Here is a 20,386-nt window from a genome sequence, read left to right on the forward strand (position 1 = left end):
TGGAAGATATGACAGAGAAAAATTGATAGAATAACATACAGGACAAAAGGGAAAATAGCTGTTGGGAATGATATCCTTTAAATGGTGATGCAAAGCTTCTCCAGATGTATCAGGCAATAGAGATGTCTTTGGCAATAGAGATGTATCTGCACTTGTTTCTCTACCTTGAATATTTGTATCTTTTAAAGGTCTAGTGTTAGCAGCAGGTGGCAATGGAAATTCTGACAATCTACTGCTCATTCTTCTCTGTTGATGATTCGATGTTGGTAGGCTCGGTAGAGATCGGAAATTTCGGGATGTTGAGTTTACCTGATTAGCATTAGGAGCACATAGTCCCAAAACAGGTAGAAAGTTGCCAGAAGAAATTGAATTTGCAAAGTGCGTACTTTGGTACTGATGGGTACGCAAAGAGGTATCAGGAGAAAGATTTCCAGGTGGTCCGACAGAAAGATCCAGATGAGTCCCATGGAATTGTTTGTACCCATGCTTCAGGAACTTTCCCAGTCTTGCAGTCGACTCACTCCAGTTCGTAGTTGCAAATGGTTGAGATAATTTGGTGTCCTCCAGATTGACAGAAGAAGCCTGTTCTCCTGTATTTTCCAGAGGTTTGCTGATATTCAGGTCTTCACCTTCTTTGACAGAAGGAACAAGTGGTTGCGTCGGTAACTCAGGTACATCAACAGAAGTAGGAACCTCCGTGATGTGCCTCCGGGCAATCCGTTCCTTCTGTCTAGTACGGAGCCTAGCACTGATTGAAAATTGGGTTAAGCAAGTTCAAATCATAGAAATGGGCGCAAACAAATAGAAAACAAAAGAGCTGGGCATACAATTTTTCTTTCAATGCCCGGCCGGCAGGTGTATATTCTGGCTCTGGTTCCTCCTCATCGTTGCCACTCTGCCATGACCAGTGATTGCACCCAGTGAGTTTCAGCAAAATTGGAGTATAGCATTAATATGTAGGTCAGCACATGAAACTAATAAATACAGCTAACGTGAAATGAAACTTTCAAAAATGAACTGAAATGAGATAACCATGGGCAATCAATCAACTGATAAGAGGTCCACATATAAATGATTGCAGTGGTAAATAAGACCTAGAAAAACAATAGCTTAGTAGTTGGATTAGCCATCCTACACATGGATTTCATAACAATTATGATTCAAGCATTCATTTAGAATCCAAAATCTTGATGCATAAGATTCAAAACTTGGCACAACTAGATTTTTAAAACTAAGAGTTCATATATTATGATAGATGTACCTAGATTATCAGGCAAAAGGAAAAATAATTCCACAGAGTCAAAGACACAAATAGCACATGGTATGATATAAAATAAATATCATAATCAGAATTCAAATTATATTTAGATCCAGATTGAAATATTAAATTTCTTATCAAAATACAATATGCATCCTGTAAATTTGAACCAAATCAACTATTTCACTCTAGTAAGGATGCAAATCTTGAGGATCTGTAACATATTTGATCGCCAGTCAATATGGCATCATTCACAATGTGAGGGCATTATGTATGACTGCACATTAATGTTGAAAGAAAAAGCATATAAGAACCTTGCTGTACAATGTTGATATGCCTCAGTACACCTCAATATGGCATGATATACTAAGAAGAGCATAGACTCGTTTGCCCAAATACTAGTGATATTGCTGGAACTTGGCCTGGTCAGATCAGGATTCTGGTAGCCCAGGCCCAGACAGGATGAATTCTTTTTAGGCTTCGGGCTGGGCCCATGCTCAAATTTTTTTTGCAAGGTCAGGCCCAAGCCCATCCAGAAGCCCAAATGGATCCAAATTGAGCCCGAATAGGCCCAACCCAAGCCCGGTGTGTTGGGGATGGTATGCCTCAATGGGCAACTGAGAGGGGGATGGGTAGGAGCAGGGAAGTGAGGGCTAGAAGGGAGGGAGGGAGGGAGGGGGGAGAGAGAGGGAGAGAGATAGGTGAGGCTGTGGGGCAGAGAGAGAGGGTGGGGTTGTAGGGGAAAGGGAGATGGGTAGGAGGTGGGGGAGTGGGGAGTGGGGAGGGGAGGGAGGGCTCCAAATCAAGTGCTGTGTTGGGCTTGATCTGCATTTCGGCTCTACTACCCAAACCCTAGCTCCCTCGGGCCAAGCGCAAAGCCTGATCAGGAAGTTGGCCTAGCACGACGGTGCTTGACCCAACCCAGGCCCAGTAGTAGCCTACAAATCCACATTGTCCCCTATGGTAGTAGCTAATGGCCGATACACATAAGATTTCAACCTTTCTCCATATAATGAAATAACTTCTATTCTTTCAAGAGAGTAGACAATAATAAACAATCTCAAGATGTCATGGGGAAAACAAATCCAAGAACAACCATGCTACAAGTAACAACAATGATGTCAAACAACAAATTAAAAATTAGTGAAGATGTCAAATAGCAAATTAGAACCTACTTTAATTAAATAAATAGTCCCAAGATCTCCTTAAGCTTTTCATTTTTCCTTCAAATTTATTGAAAAGTAAATAGAAAAAAATGTTATAGTAGATTAAAAAACTACTATACATTTTCTACCATCATCTCATCCTCAGTCTTCTAGAATCTACCAGCATTTGCGCATGAAGGATGGGGAAGCAGTGGATGACATAATATGGTGGTTCTCCCAATAGGCATACATTAAAAAATCAATGAACTTATGAGAACTGAGAATAATAATAATGGATAAGCAACCAATTGATGTGGTGTCTACTTGGAAGCATGAATAGTTTATGAGGATAATTCTAGGTACCATGACCTGTACAAAAGAAGCGTTTTCAAAAAGCAAGAGAAGCATCATCATGGTTATAACATAAAATCTCTAGTAAATTTGAATCTTGGTATCCTAGTAGTGTAAGAAGCAAATAATGACCAGGAGACTATAGAAGACTTATCATATTTTCAGAGGCACCAACTGGATTGAACCATCAAAACTGTTTGAAAAGTCATAATTTTAAAAATCCAAGCACAATTGAACTTACTTAAGTAACCAAACAACAAAGAATGCTGCAGTAAGAAGTTAAGCATCAAGAAATTATTATGGTTGGATTGGTTGCCATATGTTTTAACCTTCTTTCATGGATGCATTGTTATTCATACTTGGTATATTAGTAGATAGAAATACTTTATAACCTTTTAAGCATTCTGATCATAGTAAATAGTAATTCTGAACAAAAAATGCCGTTAAAACTTAAAACTATTAAATACATCATACTATTAAATACATCGTGCAAGCTTATAAAAGTGGTGTGCGGCCATTCTACAGTAATGCATCAGGCATACTTTCTAACATATCTAACCATATAAAGATTTCTGCTCTGTAATCATGTATTTGTAACAAGGACACATGTAAGCATTCACATGATTAGGCCCCTCTAGTAATTCTTCAGAAACTTCCAGCAACTCAGTTCTAAACTTACTACCGAACATGTGCATTTTACGTCAGTTTTGTTTAGGCAAATTTTTGTGAATATTGTTTTTCAGACCATTCACCATCTTGTAGTAGGAAAGGATTTTATCATATAGAAGGCTTTAACCAAGTTGTCAAAGATCATGATGCAACTGAAAGAAACAAACTACAGAAAGAATCTAGTAACTTTCCCTATGTCAGAGGTCAGACTATTCACTTAAGAAATGTCATAAAAGAGTAATATCTCATATTTTAAAAGTTTTCATTCAATTCAGAAAAGTAAAAGTTAAAAAAAAAAATAGAAAGAATTTAGATGAACAAATTACACATGAAAAGTCACTTCAACTCAGGATGTTTTCTGTTAATAAAACAGCCAGAAATCACCATGCTGACTATTGTTGGAACTTGGGACATTTAAAAATTCATTGATCACATACTAATACCTCCCAGATTTCGCCTGACAAGATTGACCATGTTTTCCTAGGCCACGATAATGTGTTATTAATAAGTCACATTATGTGTTAACATTGTGAAACCGAAAGCGTCAATGGAATTCCGGTTGTCAAGCAACAAATGCAAAATTTCAGTTCATTGATAAACATCATCTACCAGCATCTCCCATAAGTTCGTTTAGATGAAAAACAATACCTCACTTAAAGTTTCACTTGGTATTGAAGAAAATGTTTCCTTGTAAGATATTGCTTTTCTCAAGCGCTTCCCTCGACCCAGAGCTGCTTCCTCCTCAATCTGATATTTTTCCCACCTAAATCCAAGCATTAAAAATACAAGTTTATCCTCATGTTTGAGATAAATAATTAAGTTTCTGCATTTAATTAAATCAAAGAATGAAATTAGAAATGTAATGTATGAATGCTTCAGAATGTGTATGTGCAGGCATAATTTCCTTTTTTAAGAATTCGGTGGTTATTCACGACAATTCAGGTTTGAACCTGAGACCTCTCACTTGGAGAGGAAGGTACCAACCAACTGAGTTAACAATTCTTGTGGGTAAATTCATTTCAAAATATAAATGATGATGAATAAAATTAGGTGGACTTACAAGGCATTATACAAATTGGAAAAACTTCACATCCGAAAGTTATATACTATTCTTAGGGTAGCAAACTGTCCCAAGGAAACACCAAGCAAAGTGTAGACCTAATCTGCTTGTGTAAACATTCCCAGTTTAGGGAACTGAGGTCTGCATGAAGATTCAGCTTCATCTAGCACCAGCTTTTAAAAAGAAAAACAGAAATGCTGAAGTTTGTTCCATGGAAAACAACTCTAGAAAGCTTTCTTTAATGTTCCAAGATCAGGCATAATGGAATGGGCTTCTCAAATTTTATCCTCATAGTCAACCTTGCCAGAGAATAGGACCAAGAAAGTTCACGAAGTCTCAAGCAGACTAAATAAACCAGAAAGACTTTGAAGAAAAGAAACCCAAAAGGCAAGAGAGCAAAACTACCAAGTCTACAAAGTACAGACTATCATAATAAGGCACAATAGAATTACAAAACAGATGTCTTAATCAATGGTCGTACATGTCTATTACTGAAAGCTTTCCTCCTAAAGAGTAAGTCCAATGAGTTTGTCTACAAAACCTCTAATGCTTGCACTACACGCAATGCCAAGCACAATCCCATAATAAGCTTTTGCCAGTTTTGCATATATACCTCTGCAGAGTTGGCTTTTATGTCTCTTTCCCTCCAAAATATATACTTGCATACATACCCCTCACATTACACCTCTTTCTGCAGCACTTCTTCTACAGTTGACATCAGGTTCAACAGCATCAAAAGCTAGCTGTTTGCCTTGGTGAATGGCATGAACATTTTTGCAGTTTTGCAGTAATATATCCCCAATGTTTCCAAACAAAGTAATGGCTACAGCAGAAAGAACTTTTTTGCATAAATATCCCACCATTACATACTACAGCACTTAAAATTATTGTGCACAAGACACATATAATTATACATTAAGATTGCATAACACAATGTATTTGCAACATATTAATATGTCATCATAATATATAGTATTTAAAGGGTGATATTATATTAATAAAACATATAATATTTATGCTAAATATTTATATATTATAACATATTACATATTAGTAATATGAAAAATTATGCATATACTCTATATTACATACTAATATTTCATAACATAATACTCGCATATTTATAATATATTACTATTATGTATTCTACAACGTACACTATGTTGCAACATTATATTAATAAAATATTTAATATTTACATAATTATATTAACTATTTCTATACTATCATATAATAAAATATTAGTTAATATGATTAATATCTTACATAAAATATATTAAGAATATACAGAGGACAATATGTTTTCAAAATATAATTATTTAATAATATATAATAGTAAACAAGGTAGTTATATTAGTCTAACCTAATATATTCAATCATAGTCTTATTAATATTGATAATTATATTATAATTTCAATGCATATCATAATAAAAATATTATATTTTATATTCAAAAATATAGATTATTTGATCAATGATTATGATGTAGGATAAAATAACTGTAACATTAAAAATACTTTACAAATATATCTAACACACTATGATGATATTTACACAGACTTTCATACTTATATTTACATACTATATAATTTATAAAACATATTTATAATATATTATGATATATTTTTGTTCATTTTTTATGAAGTCTAGTATATGATAAATATTAGTATAATTATATATTAATGTTAATTATATGATATTACAATTCATAAGGGGTATTATTGCGAAAGGGTATTCAGGTTGTTTTACAAGGTAAATGGACAGCATTTGACAATGGCCAAGCTGGATTTTAATTGCTACAGTAGCAATAGAAAATCATATAAGGTGAAGGGTATATATGCAAAAATCACTTTTCAACAGACAATACAAAAAGGGAAATTTTGGAGGGGTAACAAAATGCTATGTTTCCTTTTTAATCTATGGCTTCAAGATTTTATAAGCACATTAGCTTGCATTATTGTGCTCAATGTAGTCTACAGCACAGTGTCTCTTGTCGCTAAGAACTAGTTCCCTCAAAAAAAAACCCTAGGTTGTCGATAATGTAAGCATTATGATGGACCTCAAAGCTACAAACTCAACAGTTGTTTTTAAGATGTGGAGAGCATCAACTAATTTGCATCTCATATCATATAAAATGAGTTTACCAAGGTTTCAAGCCTCTCCACAGTCCATCAGTTAATACCAGCTTCACACAAAGACGTAGCTAATCACAAGGCCAATACAAGAAAGCATTAATGACTCTAAAAGAAAGAAGCTAAGAACTTGCGTGTTTCATCAAACTATCATAATAGATTCCATCAACCTATACGAATTTTATGTAGCCAACCGCTACATTAATGCCAAATCCTCAGTAAACAACCCTAGAAAAGATGGTTAAAGCTGAGTTCATTTTGTAACAGGAAACTGCTGTAGGATATACCAATTAATTTTATTGGCCGCTCGGTTAATTCTGTGAGGATGGTGTCAAGTAGAAAACAAAAAATTTAAGCCTTTTCTATTTTGTGCTGTGACACGTCCATAAATAAGAAGCAAGGTAACAAACCAATGTAATATAGCAAGGTTCAAAATGCTGAGAGTTGATATGGTATATCAATCAAGCATAGACACAATACATGCCATATCAAGGATCATGCCGACTGCCGGCAATGGGTATCGATGGGTATGCATGGATATGCTTCAAACGCTCTTAGTACAATCTTTTAACATCCAGTCTCTGATTTTGAATTTCCTTATCACGTTTTCTTGTCCAAATTTATGTTCTCGTAAGAATAAGGTGGGAAAATTGAGTTTAGGGCCCTAGTCAAGGTTTTCTTTGTAAGCCAAAGTCATTGATATGCACAAATACCGCATAACATCTCATAAATTGTAACCTAAAATACATTTAAAAGGTATCAGCAGAACACCATAGACTCAAAAACCACCAGAACAAGAAAATACCATCAGTATCGTACTGTTCTTGCACGAACCTGCATCAGAATGAGTGCTGGGACGCCAAAATTATCTGTATCAGCAGTACATCTTGGTCTGCACCAGTGCGCACTGACAGCTTTTTATTCTTTTTGATATGTTTTATTTCAGTATTTACTGTTGGTACCAGTATTGTACCATTCTAATGGAAAAACAGTACAACATTTGGAACCAGCACTTAAAAGTTAAAACCTCAGTTAAAAGTGTTAAAATAAATAGAGTATATCTATAGTATCATTTAACAACAATACCTGCTATACAGAATCATTCAAAATGATAGCTATTATCATCAATGATTCCTTATCATTTTTTCTATCATTCTTAAATTTTCAAAATTTTTATATCACAACATGAGATAAAAGTTATTGCGTGCACTTAAAGCATTCACCTTATCTCTTTTGGTGCATAAATTTTCTCAATAACTTAACAACATATTTCTAGTGCATCAATTCAGATGGTCAAAAGCAAAAGAGAAACACCATGTAACCCACTTCTGAAGCAGTATGCAAGAATACTGCTCGGTTCAAGAGGTACAAGGTAAATCAACCTCGATCTGCCCTCAAACCACTGGATCCACCTTCGGTATGGGAGCAAACTGGATGGTTTTGTCCAAATTGAGCATCCTTGTACCAAACCACCTCCCTGTACTGAGAAGGCCTCAGTACATTATGTACCAAGAGGTACACGTCAAACCGCACCCTTGCATGGCATTTCAAACCTGTTGTAATAGTTTATATTTTCCAAAGGATAAAATGCTTGCACTGGATAAGATTTCACACCATGACATTTGAATTTGGAAAACGGTTGCTTACCACTCTAGAGTAAGATAAAATTTCGATACTGCTATGCAACTGAATAGTACAAAATGTCACCAAATCATGACCTCTTTCACAACTCTAATATATTATCATTTGATTTAAACAAGTTTGGCAAAGTTAAATGTTTGGTCAAATTAAAGATGCTTAACTCCACCAGACCAATCTAATGTGCAATTCTCCAAGTGTGTTAATAAACATGATATAGGAACTTTTTAAAAGTAATGTAAAAATCACAAGGATCTAAACATGAGCACCAGTATGCTTAGGAAAAATGGATTAACAAACATTACTGACCTGACACGTAAAAGTCTATCCCATTCGTTTTCCTCGGTACCACTGATTGCATTATCTTCTTTTGCTTCAGATGCCTGCTCACAACCATCAACAACGACAGTAGGGAGCGTATCAGCCCCCCCTTGTTCCTCATTTGGTTCATCATTCCAATCCACTGCCTACTTGGCCAAATGATAGACAAAGAATTATTATACAGAATGGCAATACTGCATATATCAATTTGATTCCAAAATATCAATACCGAAACAGAATTGTCAGATTAATTGAAGAAAAATGATGGCAAGATATAATTATTTATGTGATCACTTTTCAACCGACAAAAAAAAGTAAGTGGTCATTAGAGGAATAAGACTCCTTACTTCTCTATTGTAGAAACATGTATCACTAAAACCATGCAGTAGAGAACTCAGTAACAATTAATAAATGCTACCTGTGATGTGTTCAGGAAATAGAATTGCCATTTCCCAAATAAAATATGTATCATACTAGTTCTAATTTTAAAATAAAAATTATATATGGAAAGATCCAAAACATGGTTAAGCCGAGATAATACCGCCCAGGTCTTCTTTTGGCATTAAAAGGTAATTCAGATACTAGCAAGTAACCTTTGAACTAGCATTCAACCCTTGGGAGCCCAAAATATATACTTGAGGAAAGAGTTTTTTTAATGGCAAAATAGAAGTAGGCATGCTATTTAAGTTCCTAAGCTTCTTTAGAACATATTAATTGCCCCATATCTTTAGTATATTTATTATAAATGTCAAGTAACTAGGTGAATAAATTGAAAAAGGAAGCGGTGTGGGTGTTTATTATTCATGTTCTAATTGTTTGTCCATGAAGTAAAATTTGAGCCATCATTATAGATATCTTTAGACTGTGGGCCTTGGCGCAATGATAAGATTGCCCCACTATGACCTAGGTATCATAGGTTCGAAACACAAAAATAGTCTCTCTACACGTGGAGGTAAGGTTGATTCATCTGACTCTCCTAGACCCTACAATGGTGGGAGCATCATCCATTGGATGCCCTTTTTTATTGTAGATTTTTTTAAAGATAGTTCAAGACATGTATACCAACTATTTTGTTTTAATTTTGGGGTGAAAGATTTCGATAGAAAAGATAATTTCATTATTCCTCACAAAAGAAAATGCATTGATTGAAAATATAGATGGTAAGTATATCTTGAACTAATATAACTTGTAAAGCAATTGTATGCACTATCTAATCAAGATTACCAATGTAAATGGTGCTCATTTTTTCAAATCATTATGGTTTTACAAAGGTTGTGGTCTAAAAAAAAAGCTTCTTCTGCAAATGTTAGTCAAAAAAAAGCAAATCTTTTTTCGTTGCAAAAATGTTATATTGAGGAGAAATCGAATTTCCTTAATACCAGTTCAAGCGATTGAAAGAGGAAAGACCGATTGAAAGAGGTTGGACCGATGATCGTCTTACCAGATGAGCTACTTTGCTAGACTTGTCTAAAGTAGAATTCACTCCCTATCTTAACTAGCCTAAAAAGAGAGCCCTTTTTTTATAGTGATTTCAGGCGAGGGAACAGAGTCCTGATGAGGAACATTTATCTTTTGCTTGTTTGAGAGATACCTTAAAGAAACTGGCTTGTCTAATTAACTTGTTGCTCTTAAATTACTTGAAAGCTAGATGGATTTGGGTCAAGTTCTAAAATTTGATGAGGCATGCAAGCCCTAGGTGCTGGTGTACCTAATGGAATTGATTAATGCACTTCACTTTCCTACCATTCCGTGCGCCTTTTTTCTCTATTTGAAAACTCTTTTCTACTATTCACTTTTCTCTTCTTAAAAAAGTGGTGGATGGGGAAACTATCAGATATAGAAGTGTACTCATGAATTCAGAGAAGAATAAACTACTAGAGTGACCTTCATGTTAGGACATCAGCATCATGGGGGTCCCACCCAGACATTTGCATAATAACAATTTTTGTTTGAGAAAACAAATTTTTTATAGTTTTTGATTCCATGTCCCTATTCTAATCTTTCATTTCTTTTTTCTACTAACATACATTAAAGTTTGCGTCCAACCTAGAAAGAAAGCATTTAAATATTTCCTGAAACCAAGAATACTTGCTATTTAAAACCAAGTACCTATTGAAATTTTATATAGATAACCAAATAAAATACATGTTGTTGGGCTTTGGCATTTTGTCACTTAATAGAGAATTAGTTCATGATCATCACTGATAAATGTTGAAATACAGAGCAATTAGTTAAAGTATATTACATTTCGCATTTCATTGGCATAATTTGCAAGAAGAATGTATCACTAGATAATAATAAGTAATAACCATATTAAAAAAAAAATTATTTTGGGGATTTTAGCGCATGCACACACACATAAACACCCTCGTAAATATGGCTTATTGCATATTTACCCTTCAAAAATAACCCTCTTGTTAGATTTTACCATACGCCTGTTGTAAATATGGCTTTTGCAACAATACCCCTCTTGATAGATTTTTGATTGACAATGTCAGTAACATTTTTAAGTGTAAAATAACTTTATTACCCTTTAGCACTGATATCCTTCAAATATTTATGCAGAAGTGTAGCTTGTGCATACAAACTGAATTTTCAGTTTTTCAGCGGTATTTATGTAAAAGGGTAATAGCATCAGTTTGCACTTAAAACTGTTACTTGTTAATGCCATCAACTGAACACCTAACAGGAGGTTATCATTGCAAATACAGGATGATCTAGGGATATGTGGAACCAGTGATTTTGGGAGAGCAAATATACAATAACCCTTCAAATGTCTATAGCAATCCTATAAGTGCACTCATAGCACTTTCTTCTGTCAACTCTGTGGAAAGATCTATTGGAACTTGAACAAAACAACTAATGTTTTCTCCACCTACTTCTTACTATATTTAAAGACTCTTTATTGTTGAAATAAAAAAGCTTCCCAATGTCACTCTGTTTCATGTACATATACTCTATTAATAGCATTAATGCATAGAAATAAATTAAGTTTATATAAAAGGAAAAAGGGGTACATTTACCAAAGGAAGGACTCTTGACTATGCTACTTATATATATATATATATATATATATATATATATATATATATATATATGGAAACATTGTTACTTAATTAAAGGAGCTTGTCAATGTACTGCCATCACACATGCACGTGCACTTACATATAACACTAAAGGATAAAAGTAAATGAAGTGAACATTAAAAGATAGTAATGAACTTATTAAGATGGGTGCTTGTTCGATAGACTATATTGAAATGATGAAGATCCCAAATGTACTTTTGTTTTTCATATACATAATCATACATATTATTAAAGGATAGAAATCAAGGTTCGCATATCGATATCGGACCCTGTACCGGTACCATCCTATTATAGTGTCGGTACATGGTATGGTACGAGACAGTAGAACGTACCAAGCGTCGATACAATACGTGACTGCATATTGGTTTGGTACTGATAAGGTAAGCCCAGTACGCTACGGCACCGACCGGTACGGCAAACTTTGATAGGAATAAATCAAGTGCATTTAAGAAAAGGGTGCACTTATCAAGAAGGAAGATGCCTAAAGAACATACTTGAAAGACAGTCATGGTCCTGTTAGCAGCAAGGAATCTCTAACGAACAACTGTTTCCTTCAATTTTTGAAATTTTATGGAGCACGTCATTGGAGATGATGGTTTAAGCAAGGACCATTTAATGTTTCAAAATATCCAACAGACTATATTCAAAACCCTCCAAATTTCAGATGCTTATGTGTATGGCTGCATGTTCTTGAGGTCAGGTCAAACTAACATTTGGGTCTAATTAGACCCAAATATATAAATTCACAACCTAGACTGGACCAAATAACTATGTTGGATCAAGGATTTGTTAACACACTTTTGTTGGTCTAACAGGATCCATAAAATCTGAGTCCAGCCGAGCAAGATTCACTATTGGCTTAATCTAAATTCAGCTAGAACTGGCCTTCTGCCTAAAATTAGTTCCAAATTTTAACCAGTAAATTTTCAAGTCTAGTGAGGTGGGTTTCTTTTCATTTGCATTTTGAATCTTTTTTCCTTAAGTCCAATCTGGTCGGCTTAAGAGAAAACAGATCGCGTCCAATCTGGAAAGATTAAAACCCAACCAAATTAGAGTTTGGATCTTGATTCTGGAAGCATATCAGACCAATGCAAACTTTTATGGGCAAGATTCTTGCTATAATCAGGTAATGTATACTAGGATGCATTTGGCAATTCGATCAAGAGCTCATCTATATGGAGGCCGATATAATTGAAAAGCAAGATGTTGAACTATGAGCTTCAAGTGTTGATGTAGGACAGCAGGTGTTAGGGCCACCTGCATGCAATGGTGTATCTTGAGACAAAGGATTAGGATTGCTAAGGGTTTTATTGCTTGTTGTCCAGGTTTTAAGACTAGGATAATCAATAAGAAAGCTTGAAATTTAGGGCAATGGCTATTCAAAAAATTATTTTAGGATGTTCTATATGTGGGAAAATGAAGCAAATCACAATCTACAGCTGACAATCAAATATAAATCAACCAGATTAGATCAAATAATGCATTGCAAAAATTTATAGACAGAAATACGATCTATTAAAAGCCCAAAAACAGCAGGGATAAACAAGGGATTTATGAAATAAAGAAGATTGAGAGAGAGAGAGAAAGGGAGGGAAGAGAGGAATAAGTAGCAAGGAGGAGAGTGGAAGATGAACCAAATCACATTTTAGAGATCTCTTAGCCAATCAAATATAAATCTGTAACAGATTAAATCGGATAATGCACATAGAAATCTGTAGCATAAAATAGAGAGTGAGAGGAGAAGAGAGAGGGAGGAAACAAGAGGGCCAAACCTGGCATCAAAACTCCATTCACAATAAATAAATAAATAAAACATTATACAAGTCTTTTGCTCGATCTACTTTATAAAGACTCAAACTTGCCCCTCGAGTTAACGAATATAAAGATAGAAATAAATCCCTCAAAAAAAAAAATCCAAAACAAGCTAGTTATTGACTCCTAACAGCATATGGTACTGCAGCATCATTATTCATGCTACAACGACGTGAACAGTAACCAACCCTTAACTTACCAAAATTGAGTCATTTTTGGATCTCTTAAAATTAGGGACTTAAAGATCTTGTGATACAATTTTGATTGGCCATCATTGAACTTCAAAAGGTCCTAATGATTTCAATCTAAAGCCTAAAATTAAAGAACTCTAAATTAGCAAAATTCAGGCTACTGAATGTGATGCGCATTAAGTGTCCATAACCATAAGCTTAAAGCATGGGTCAGCAAGCCCTTATCAATAATCTTTTCCAAATATAGTACAAAATCCCCTTACTTTTTTGTATGCGGTCTGAAGTTGCAAGAGTGAAGGTAATCATGAGCCACAGGCAAGGGACCCGATGTGTGCAACATTACCATTTTAAAGTGTCTAGTTTAGGGAGGGAGATTTGTACACTTCTGTAGCATTTACAAACTTTTATACAAAAGTCAACAACCTTGGGCCCATGACGGTTATTGTCAAGCCCTTACAGCATAATCTGTGCCTCCAATTGAATGCTTGAGGAAATTTTCAAACAACCAAGACAACTAGCAATCCTTGGCATTGCGATTTGACTCCAAAAGCACTGTGATAATAGTAATTGAGAGGCTAGAAAGGAAATTATTGAGATGAGAATTCATTTTTGGTTTCGAATAGTACATCTGAACCTACCTAAGGATTTGACTGTTATAACTCTTAGATTCAACTATATCATTGCAAAATTTTGCATCAGTTTTTGAACATAGGAGGTGATTCTTAATACATGACCGCTAACTCTTAGTTTTCAACTACATATGTTAACGAATGTCAGTTTTTTTTTTGGTGAATACGTCGAGTTTATTCATTGTAAACCGCACAATGAGTTTCATTTTGATGGTTTATTGTCTGTCTATTTTTTTTCCAGTGCTGCATGCATATGCACGTGCAAACTTACTAGGTACTAGTATTAAGAAAAGCTGCTACTTTCTATCAAAATGTGTCTGATGTCAAGACACATCTCATTAGCGAAGCTATCCACATCCATTAGAATTATTTCCCAAAGCAACACTTCACTCCAAAGGATTTAAAAAGTGGACGTGGCATGCAGGCAGTTGGGGTACAAAATAGAGCATATGCAGTTTTTGGCCACATATGGGGCTGGCATAAAAAAATAAATATAACTAAATATTATGGGAAAAAAATTAAGTATACACACTAAATCTTATTTAACAACCTATTTTAGGTACGACATGTTAACCTTACAAAAATATCTCCTTAGGCACTATTCTCAATATTCAAGCATAAGGTGTTACCAGCATAAGCTTCAAGCAATATATGGAGGCAGTGTGCACCTAATAACAAACCATGAGGTATGGCCACAAATGGAGACCAATTGGCCCAACATGATGCAGTTAGTAGGCTGCAACATGTATTCAGGCGCATAAACAATCAAACCAACCATGTTTTCAAAGTGGTTCATTCCTAGCCCCACCCCAACACCCCCCCCCCCCCCCCAGCAAAAAAAAGAGAAAAAAAGATAAAGAAAGAAAGAAAGAAAATCCATGATTACTTCTTGTGCACAATTTTAGGCATATTGTGTGTATTTTCATGATATTCTTATGCATAGTCCTACAAATTGTTTTGCTTAATCATTTGCTTATATGGTACACATTCCAACAAGCAAGGTCGGCGGAACCGGTACCAGGCACCATATCGGATCTCCGGCGGCACGAGTCGGTACATGCCCGGCCCAGGCCCGTACCGACAGAGAAGAAGGCACGGTACCATGGGAGAGAGGAAAAGAGAGAGCGAGAAGGGGGAGAGAAGGAGGGAGGCCAGCGAAGGGTAGCGGACACCGGCGGAGGCCGTGGGAGGCACGGCCGCAGCCGGTTCCCTTGTTTCGAACAAAATAGAGGAACAAGCCGCCGGCCTCCACCGGCCTCCCGCCCGCTCCCTTTTCCTCCCCCGCTCGCTCCCTCTTTTCTTCTCCTTCTCCGGCTCCGAAAACAGGGTTCATTTCCATTGCCAGAAGCGAACCGGTGAGCCACCGGTATGGCTCGGAACGGCCGGAACCATCCGGTTCGGAACGGTTCCGCCGACCCTGCCCACAAGATTATTGCAAAAACCTAAGGCCGATGCCTTCATTAAAGAACTCTTATTACATTCAACTTTGTTTGTTAAGTTATTTATGGTAGAAAACAAGGTTTTAAGTACCGAACATACTAGTTCTTACCATGCATTACCATACCGGACTGCTTGAAAACTATTTACCAACACTAGGTATTAAACTAGAGCACTATACCAACCAAAGTATGTCATACCGTACCAAACCATGTAGTATAGGCGCACCATACCAGTTCGGTATTAGTACACGGTATGGAGGGCGTACCAAGACTGAGTATGCTAAACCAACCTCCGTATAACTATTCTCAATATTCAAGCATAAGGTGTTACTAGCATAAGCTTCAAGCATTATATGGAGGCAGTGTGCACCTAACAACAAACCATGAGGTATGGCCACAAATGGAGACCAATTGGCCCAACATGATGCAGTTAGTAGACTGCAACATGTATTCAGGCGCATAAGCAATCAAACCAACCATGTTTTGAAAGTGGTTCATTCATAGCCCCACCCCAACCCACCCCCCCCCCGCCCCCGCGCAAAAAAAGAGAAAAAAAGATAAAGAAAGAAAGAAAGAAAATCTATGAATACTTGTGCACAATTTTAGGCATACTGTGTGTATTTTTATGATATTCTTATGCATAGTCCTACAAATTGTTTTGCTTAATCATTTGCTTGTATGGTACACATATCTACAAACAAGGTCAGCAGAACCGGTACCAGGCACCATATCGGTTCTCCGGCGGCACGAGTCGGTACGGACCCGGCCCGGGCCCGTACCGACAGAGGAGAGGGCACGGTACCATGGGAGAGAGGAAAAGAGAGAGCGAGAAGGGGGAGAGGAGGGAGGCCAGCGAAGGGTGGCGAACACCGGCGGAGGCCGTAGGAGGCAAGGCCGCAGCCGGTTCCATTGTTTCGAACAAAATAGGGGAACATGCCGTCGGCCTCCACCGGCCTCCCGCCCGCTCTCTTTCCCTCCCCCGCTCGCTTCCTCTTTTCTTCTTCTTCGGCTCTGAAAACAGGGTTCATTTCTATTGCCAGAAGCGTACCGGTGAGCCACCAGTATGGCTCGAAACGGCCGGAACCATCCGGTTCGAAACAGTTCCGCCGACTCTGCCCACAAGATTGTTGCAAAAACCTAAGGCCGATGCCTTCATTAAAGAACTCTTATTACATTCAACTTTGTTTGTTAAGTTATTTATGGTAGAAAACAAGGTTTAAAGTACCGGACATACTAGTTCTTACCATGCATTACCATATCGGACTGCTTGGAAACTATTTACCAACACTAGGTATTAAACTAGCGCACTATACCAACCAAAGTATGTCATACCGTACCAAACCAGGTAGTATAAGCACACCGCACCGGTTCGGTATTAGTACATGGTATGGAGGGCGTACCAAGACTGAGTATGTTAAACCGACCCCCGTATAACTATTCTCAATATTCAAGTGTAAAGTGTTACCAGCATAAGCTTCAAGCATATATGGAGGCAGTGTGCACCCAACAACAAACCATGAGGTATAGCCACAAATGGAGACCAATTGGCCCAACATGATGCAGTTAGTAGACTGCAACATGTATTCAGGCGCATAAGCAATCAAACCAACCATGTTTTGAAAGTGGTTCATTCCTAGCCCCACCCCAACCCCCCAGCAAAAAAAGAGAAAAAAAGATAAAGAAAGAAAGAAAGAAAATCCATGATTACTTGTGCACAATTTTAGGCATATTGTGTGTATTTTCATGATATTCTTATGCATAGTCCTATAAATTGTTTTGCTTAATTATTTGCTTATATGGTACACATATCTACAAGCAAGGTCGGCGGAACCGGTACCAGGCACCATATCGGTTCTCCGGCGGCACGAGTCGGTACGGGCCCGTACCAACAGAGGAGAGGGCACGGTACCATGGGAGAGAGAAAAAGAGAGAGCAAGAAGGAGGAGAGGAGGGAGGCCAGCGAAGGGTGGCTGACACCGGCGGAGGCCGTGGGAGGCAAGGCCGCAGCCGGTTCCCTTGTTTCGAACAAAATAGGGGAATAAGCCGTCGGCCTCCACCGGCCTCCCGCCCGCTCCCTTTCCCTCCCCCGCTCGCTTCCTCTTTTCTTCTCCTTCTTTGGCTCCAAAAACAGGGTTCATTTCCATTGCCATAAGCGTACCGGTGAGCCACCGATATGGCTCGGAACGGCCGGAACCATCCGGTTCGAAACAGTTCCGCTGACCCTGCCCACAAGATTGTTGCAAAAACCTAAGGCCGATGCCTTCATTAAAGAACTCTTGTTACATTCAACTTTGTTTGTTAAGTTATTTATGGTAGAAAACAAGGTTTTAAGTACTGGACATACTAGTTTTTACCATGCATTACCATACCGGACTACTCGAAAACCATTTACCAACACTGGGTATTAAACTAGCGCAATATACCAACCAAAGTATGTCATACCATACCAAACCAGGTAGTATAGGCGCACCGCACCGGTTCGGTATTAGTACACGGTATGGAGGGCGCACCAAGACTGAGTATGCTAAACCGACCCCGTATAACTATTCTCAATATTCAAGCATAAGGTGTTACCGGCATAAGCTTCAAGCATTAATGGAGGCAGTGTGCACCTAACAACAAACCATGAGGTATGGCCACAAATGGGGACCAATTGGCCCAAAATGATGCAGTTAGTAGACTGCAACATGTATTCAGGTGAATAAGCAATCAAACCAACCATGTGTTGAAAGTGGTTCACTCCCAGCCCCACCCCAACCCCCGCGCAAAAAAAGAGAAAAAAAGATAAAGAAAGAAAGAAAGAAAATCCATGATTACTTGTTGTGCACAATTTTAGGCATACTGTGTGTATTTTCATGATATTCTTATGCATAGTCCAAATAGTTTTGCTTAATCATTTGCTTATATGGTACACATATCTACAAACAAGATCGACGGAACCGGTACCAGGCACCATATCGGTTCTCCGGCGGCACGAGTCGGTACGAACCCGGCCCGGGCCCGTACCGACAGAGGAGAGGGCACGGTAACATGGGAGAGAGGAAAAGAGAGAGCGAGAAGGGGGGAGGGAGGCCAGCGAAGGGTGACGGACACCGGCCGAGGCCGTGGGAGGCAAGGCCGCAGCCGGTTCCCTTGTTTCGAACAAAATAGGGGAACAAGCTGCCGGCCTCCACCGGCCTCCCGCCCGCTCCCTTTCCCTCCCCCGCTCACTTCCTCTTTTCTTCTCCTTCGGCTCCAAAAACAGGGTTCATTTCCATTGCCAGAAGCGTACCGGTGAGCCACCGGTATGGCTCGGAATGGCCGGAACCATCCGGTTCGGAACGGTTCCGCCGACCCTGCCCACAAGATTGTTGCAAAAACCTAAGGCCGATGCCTTCATTAAAGAACTCTTATTACATTCAACTTTGTTTGTTAAGTTATTTATGGTAGAAAACAAGGTTTTAAGTACTGGACAGACTAGTTCTTACCATGCATTACCATACCAGACTGCTCGGAAACCATTTACCAACACTAGGTATTAAACTAGCGCACTATACCAACCAAAGTATGTCATACCGTACCAAACCAGGTAGTATAGGCGCACCGTACCGGTTCGGTATTAGTACACGGTATGGAGGGTGTACCAAGGCTGAGTATGCTAAACCGACCCCCATACCAGGCAAACCGGCATAGTAACAGGGTAGCACCAGTACGGGGCGCGGAATAGGAATGGCATACCTTGATATCAACACCCAACATGCTTGTTTCCTTCAAGTGTCGATACTTAAAACGTTGGTTAAAAAAGCTGCGAGTTAACTTCACATCTCAATATCAGAGCTTTGAAGTCGCCTCTTTCTAATGAATGACTGTTTATTTGTCTATCTTCATCCATGATTTTAATTTATTTCTAAGAAATTAACAATACCATCTTCTATAAAAGTTCGCAACGGAATTGCTGGAGTAATGAAAATAGTTGCTCACTGAAAGCAAGACAAATCATCTAAAGTCCTTGGATGGAATCAAATTCTTTTCCTTTTTCTTTTTGAGGTGGGGAGGAGGAATGCTATCCTAATGTGATTCGTGTAACTTTCAATATCTTGATACTACCGAACAAGAATTAAACAAGATTTCTCCTCAAATTTTAATCGTGCAGCCTAAACTTATCCTGCAATATTGTCACAATCACATCTGACAACCATTTTGACTTGGGCAAATCGTATTCAACCTCCTCTAATATATCACTCTGCCCCAAGAATTCTTCATAGCAGGACAAATTAAAAAACCAAAAACAATTAGACAAAGTTCCCCAACCTAGCAGAATGATAACTAACAATATTAAGCATAAACGAAGTTGAACCTACTACCACTATGGCATAGAGGAATCACTACCACCAACAACAGCTGGAGAGCACCAATATTCCTCAAAAAAAAAAGGATTTATCCAGTAATATTAAGTTTATCATAACCCAAAATCTGATTTCTTTACAATGTTCTGGCACAATGCTTTCGGGCTATGCACAAACATTGTGTTATTGTATCAGTAGACTCTTTTGTTGTTCCTCCTACTTTAGACGAGCCACGCAAAGCAAGTTTTGATCACTATACCAGAGAAAACCTCAAATCCTTGGATTGAAGCATTTACGCTTCTGCAGCAATCCGGTTGGCCTAAATGAACT

The 20,386-nt window shown here is 37.7% G+C and overlaps 1 protein-coding gene across 3 annotated transcripts in view; it reads right to left on the bottom strand.

Moving 5' to 3' along the window:
- The window catches only part of LOC103711432 (protein CHROMATIN REMODELING 4-like), a 33,265-nt gene that overhangs the window by 2,281 nt on the left and 10,598 nt on the right, over positions 1–20,386 (bottom strand). For all 3 annotated transcript variants that reach the window (XM_008797569.4, XM_008797571.3, XM_008797570.3), the window contains 4 exons: positions 8,563–8,720; positions 4,072–4,186; positions 828–895; positions 40–748 (listed from right to left, as the gene is read on the bottom strand). In XM_008797569.4, coding sequence (XP_008795791.2) covers positions 40–748; positions 828–895; positions 4,072–4,186; positions 8,563–8,720 — 1,050 coding nt within the window. The remainder of the gene's footprint in view (positions 1–39; positions 749–827; positions 896–4,071; positions 4,187–8,562; positions 8,721–20,386) is intronic.

This window comes from Phoenix dactylifera, chromosome 16 (assembly GCF_009389715.1).
Source record: "Phoenix dactylifera cultivar Barhee BC4 chromosome 16, palm_55x_up_171113_PBpolish2nd_filt_p, whole genome shotgun sequence".
NCBI lineage: Eukaryota > Viridiplantae > Streptophyta > Magnoliopsida > Arecales > Arecaceae > Phoenix > Phoenix dactylifera.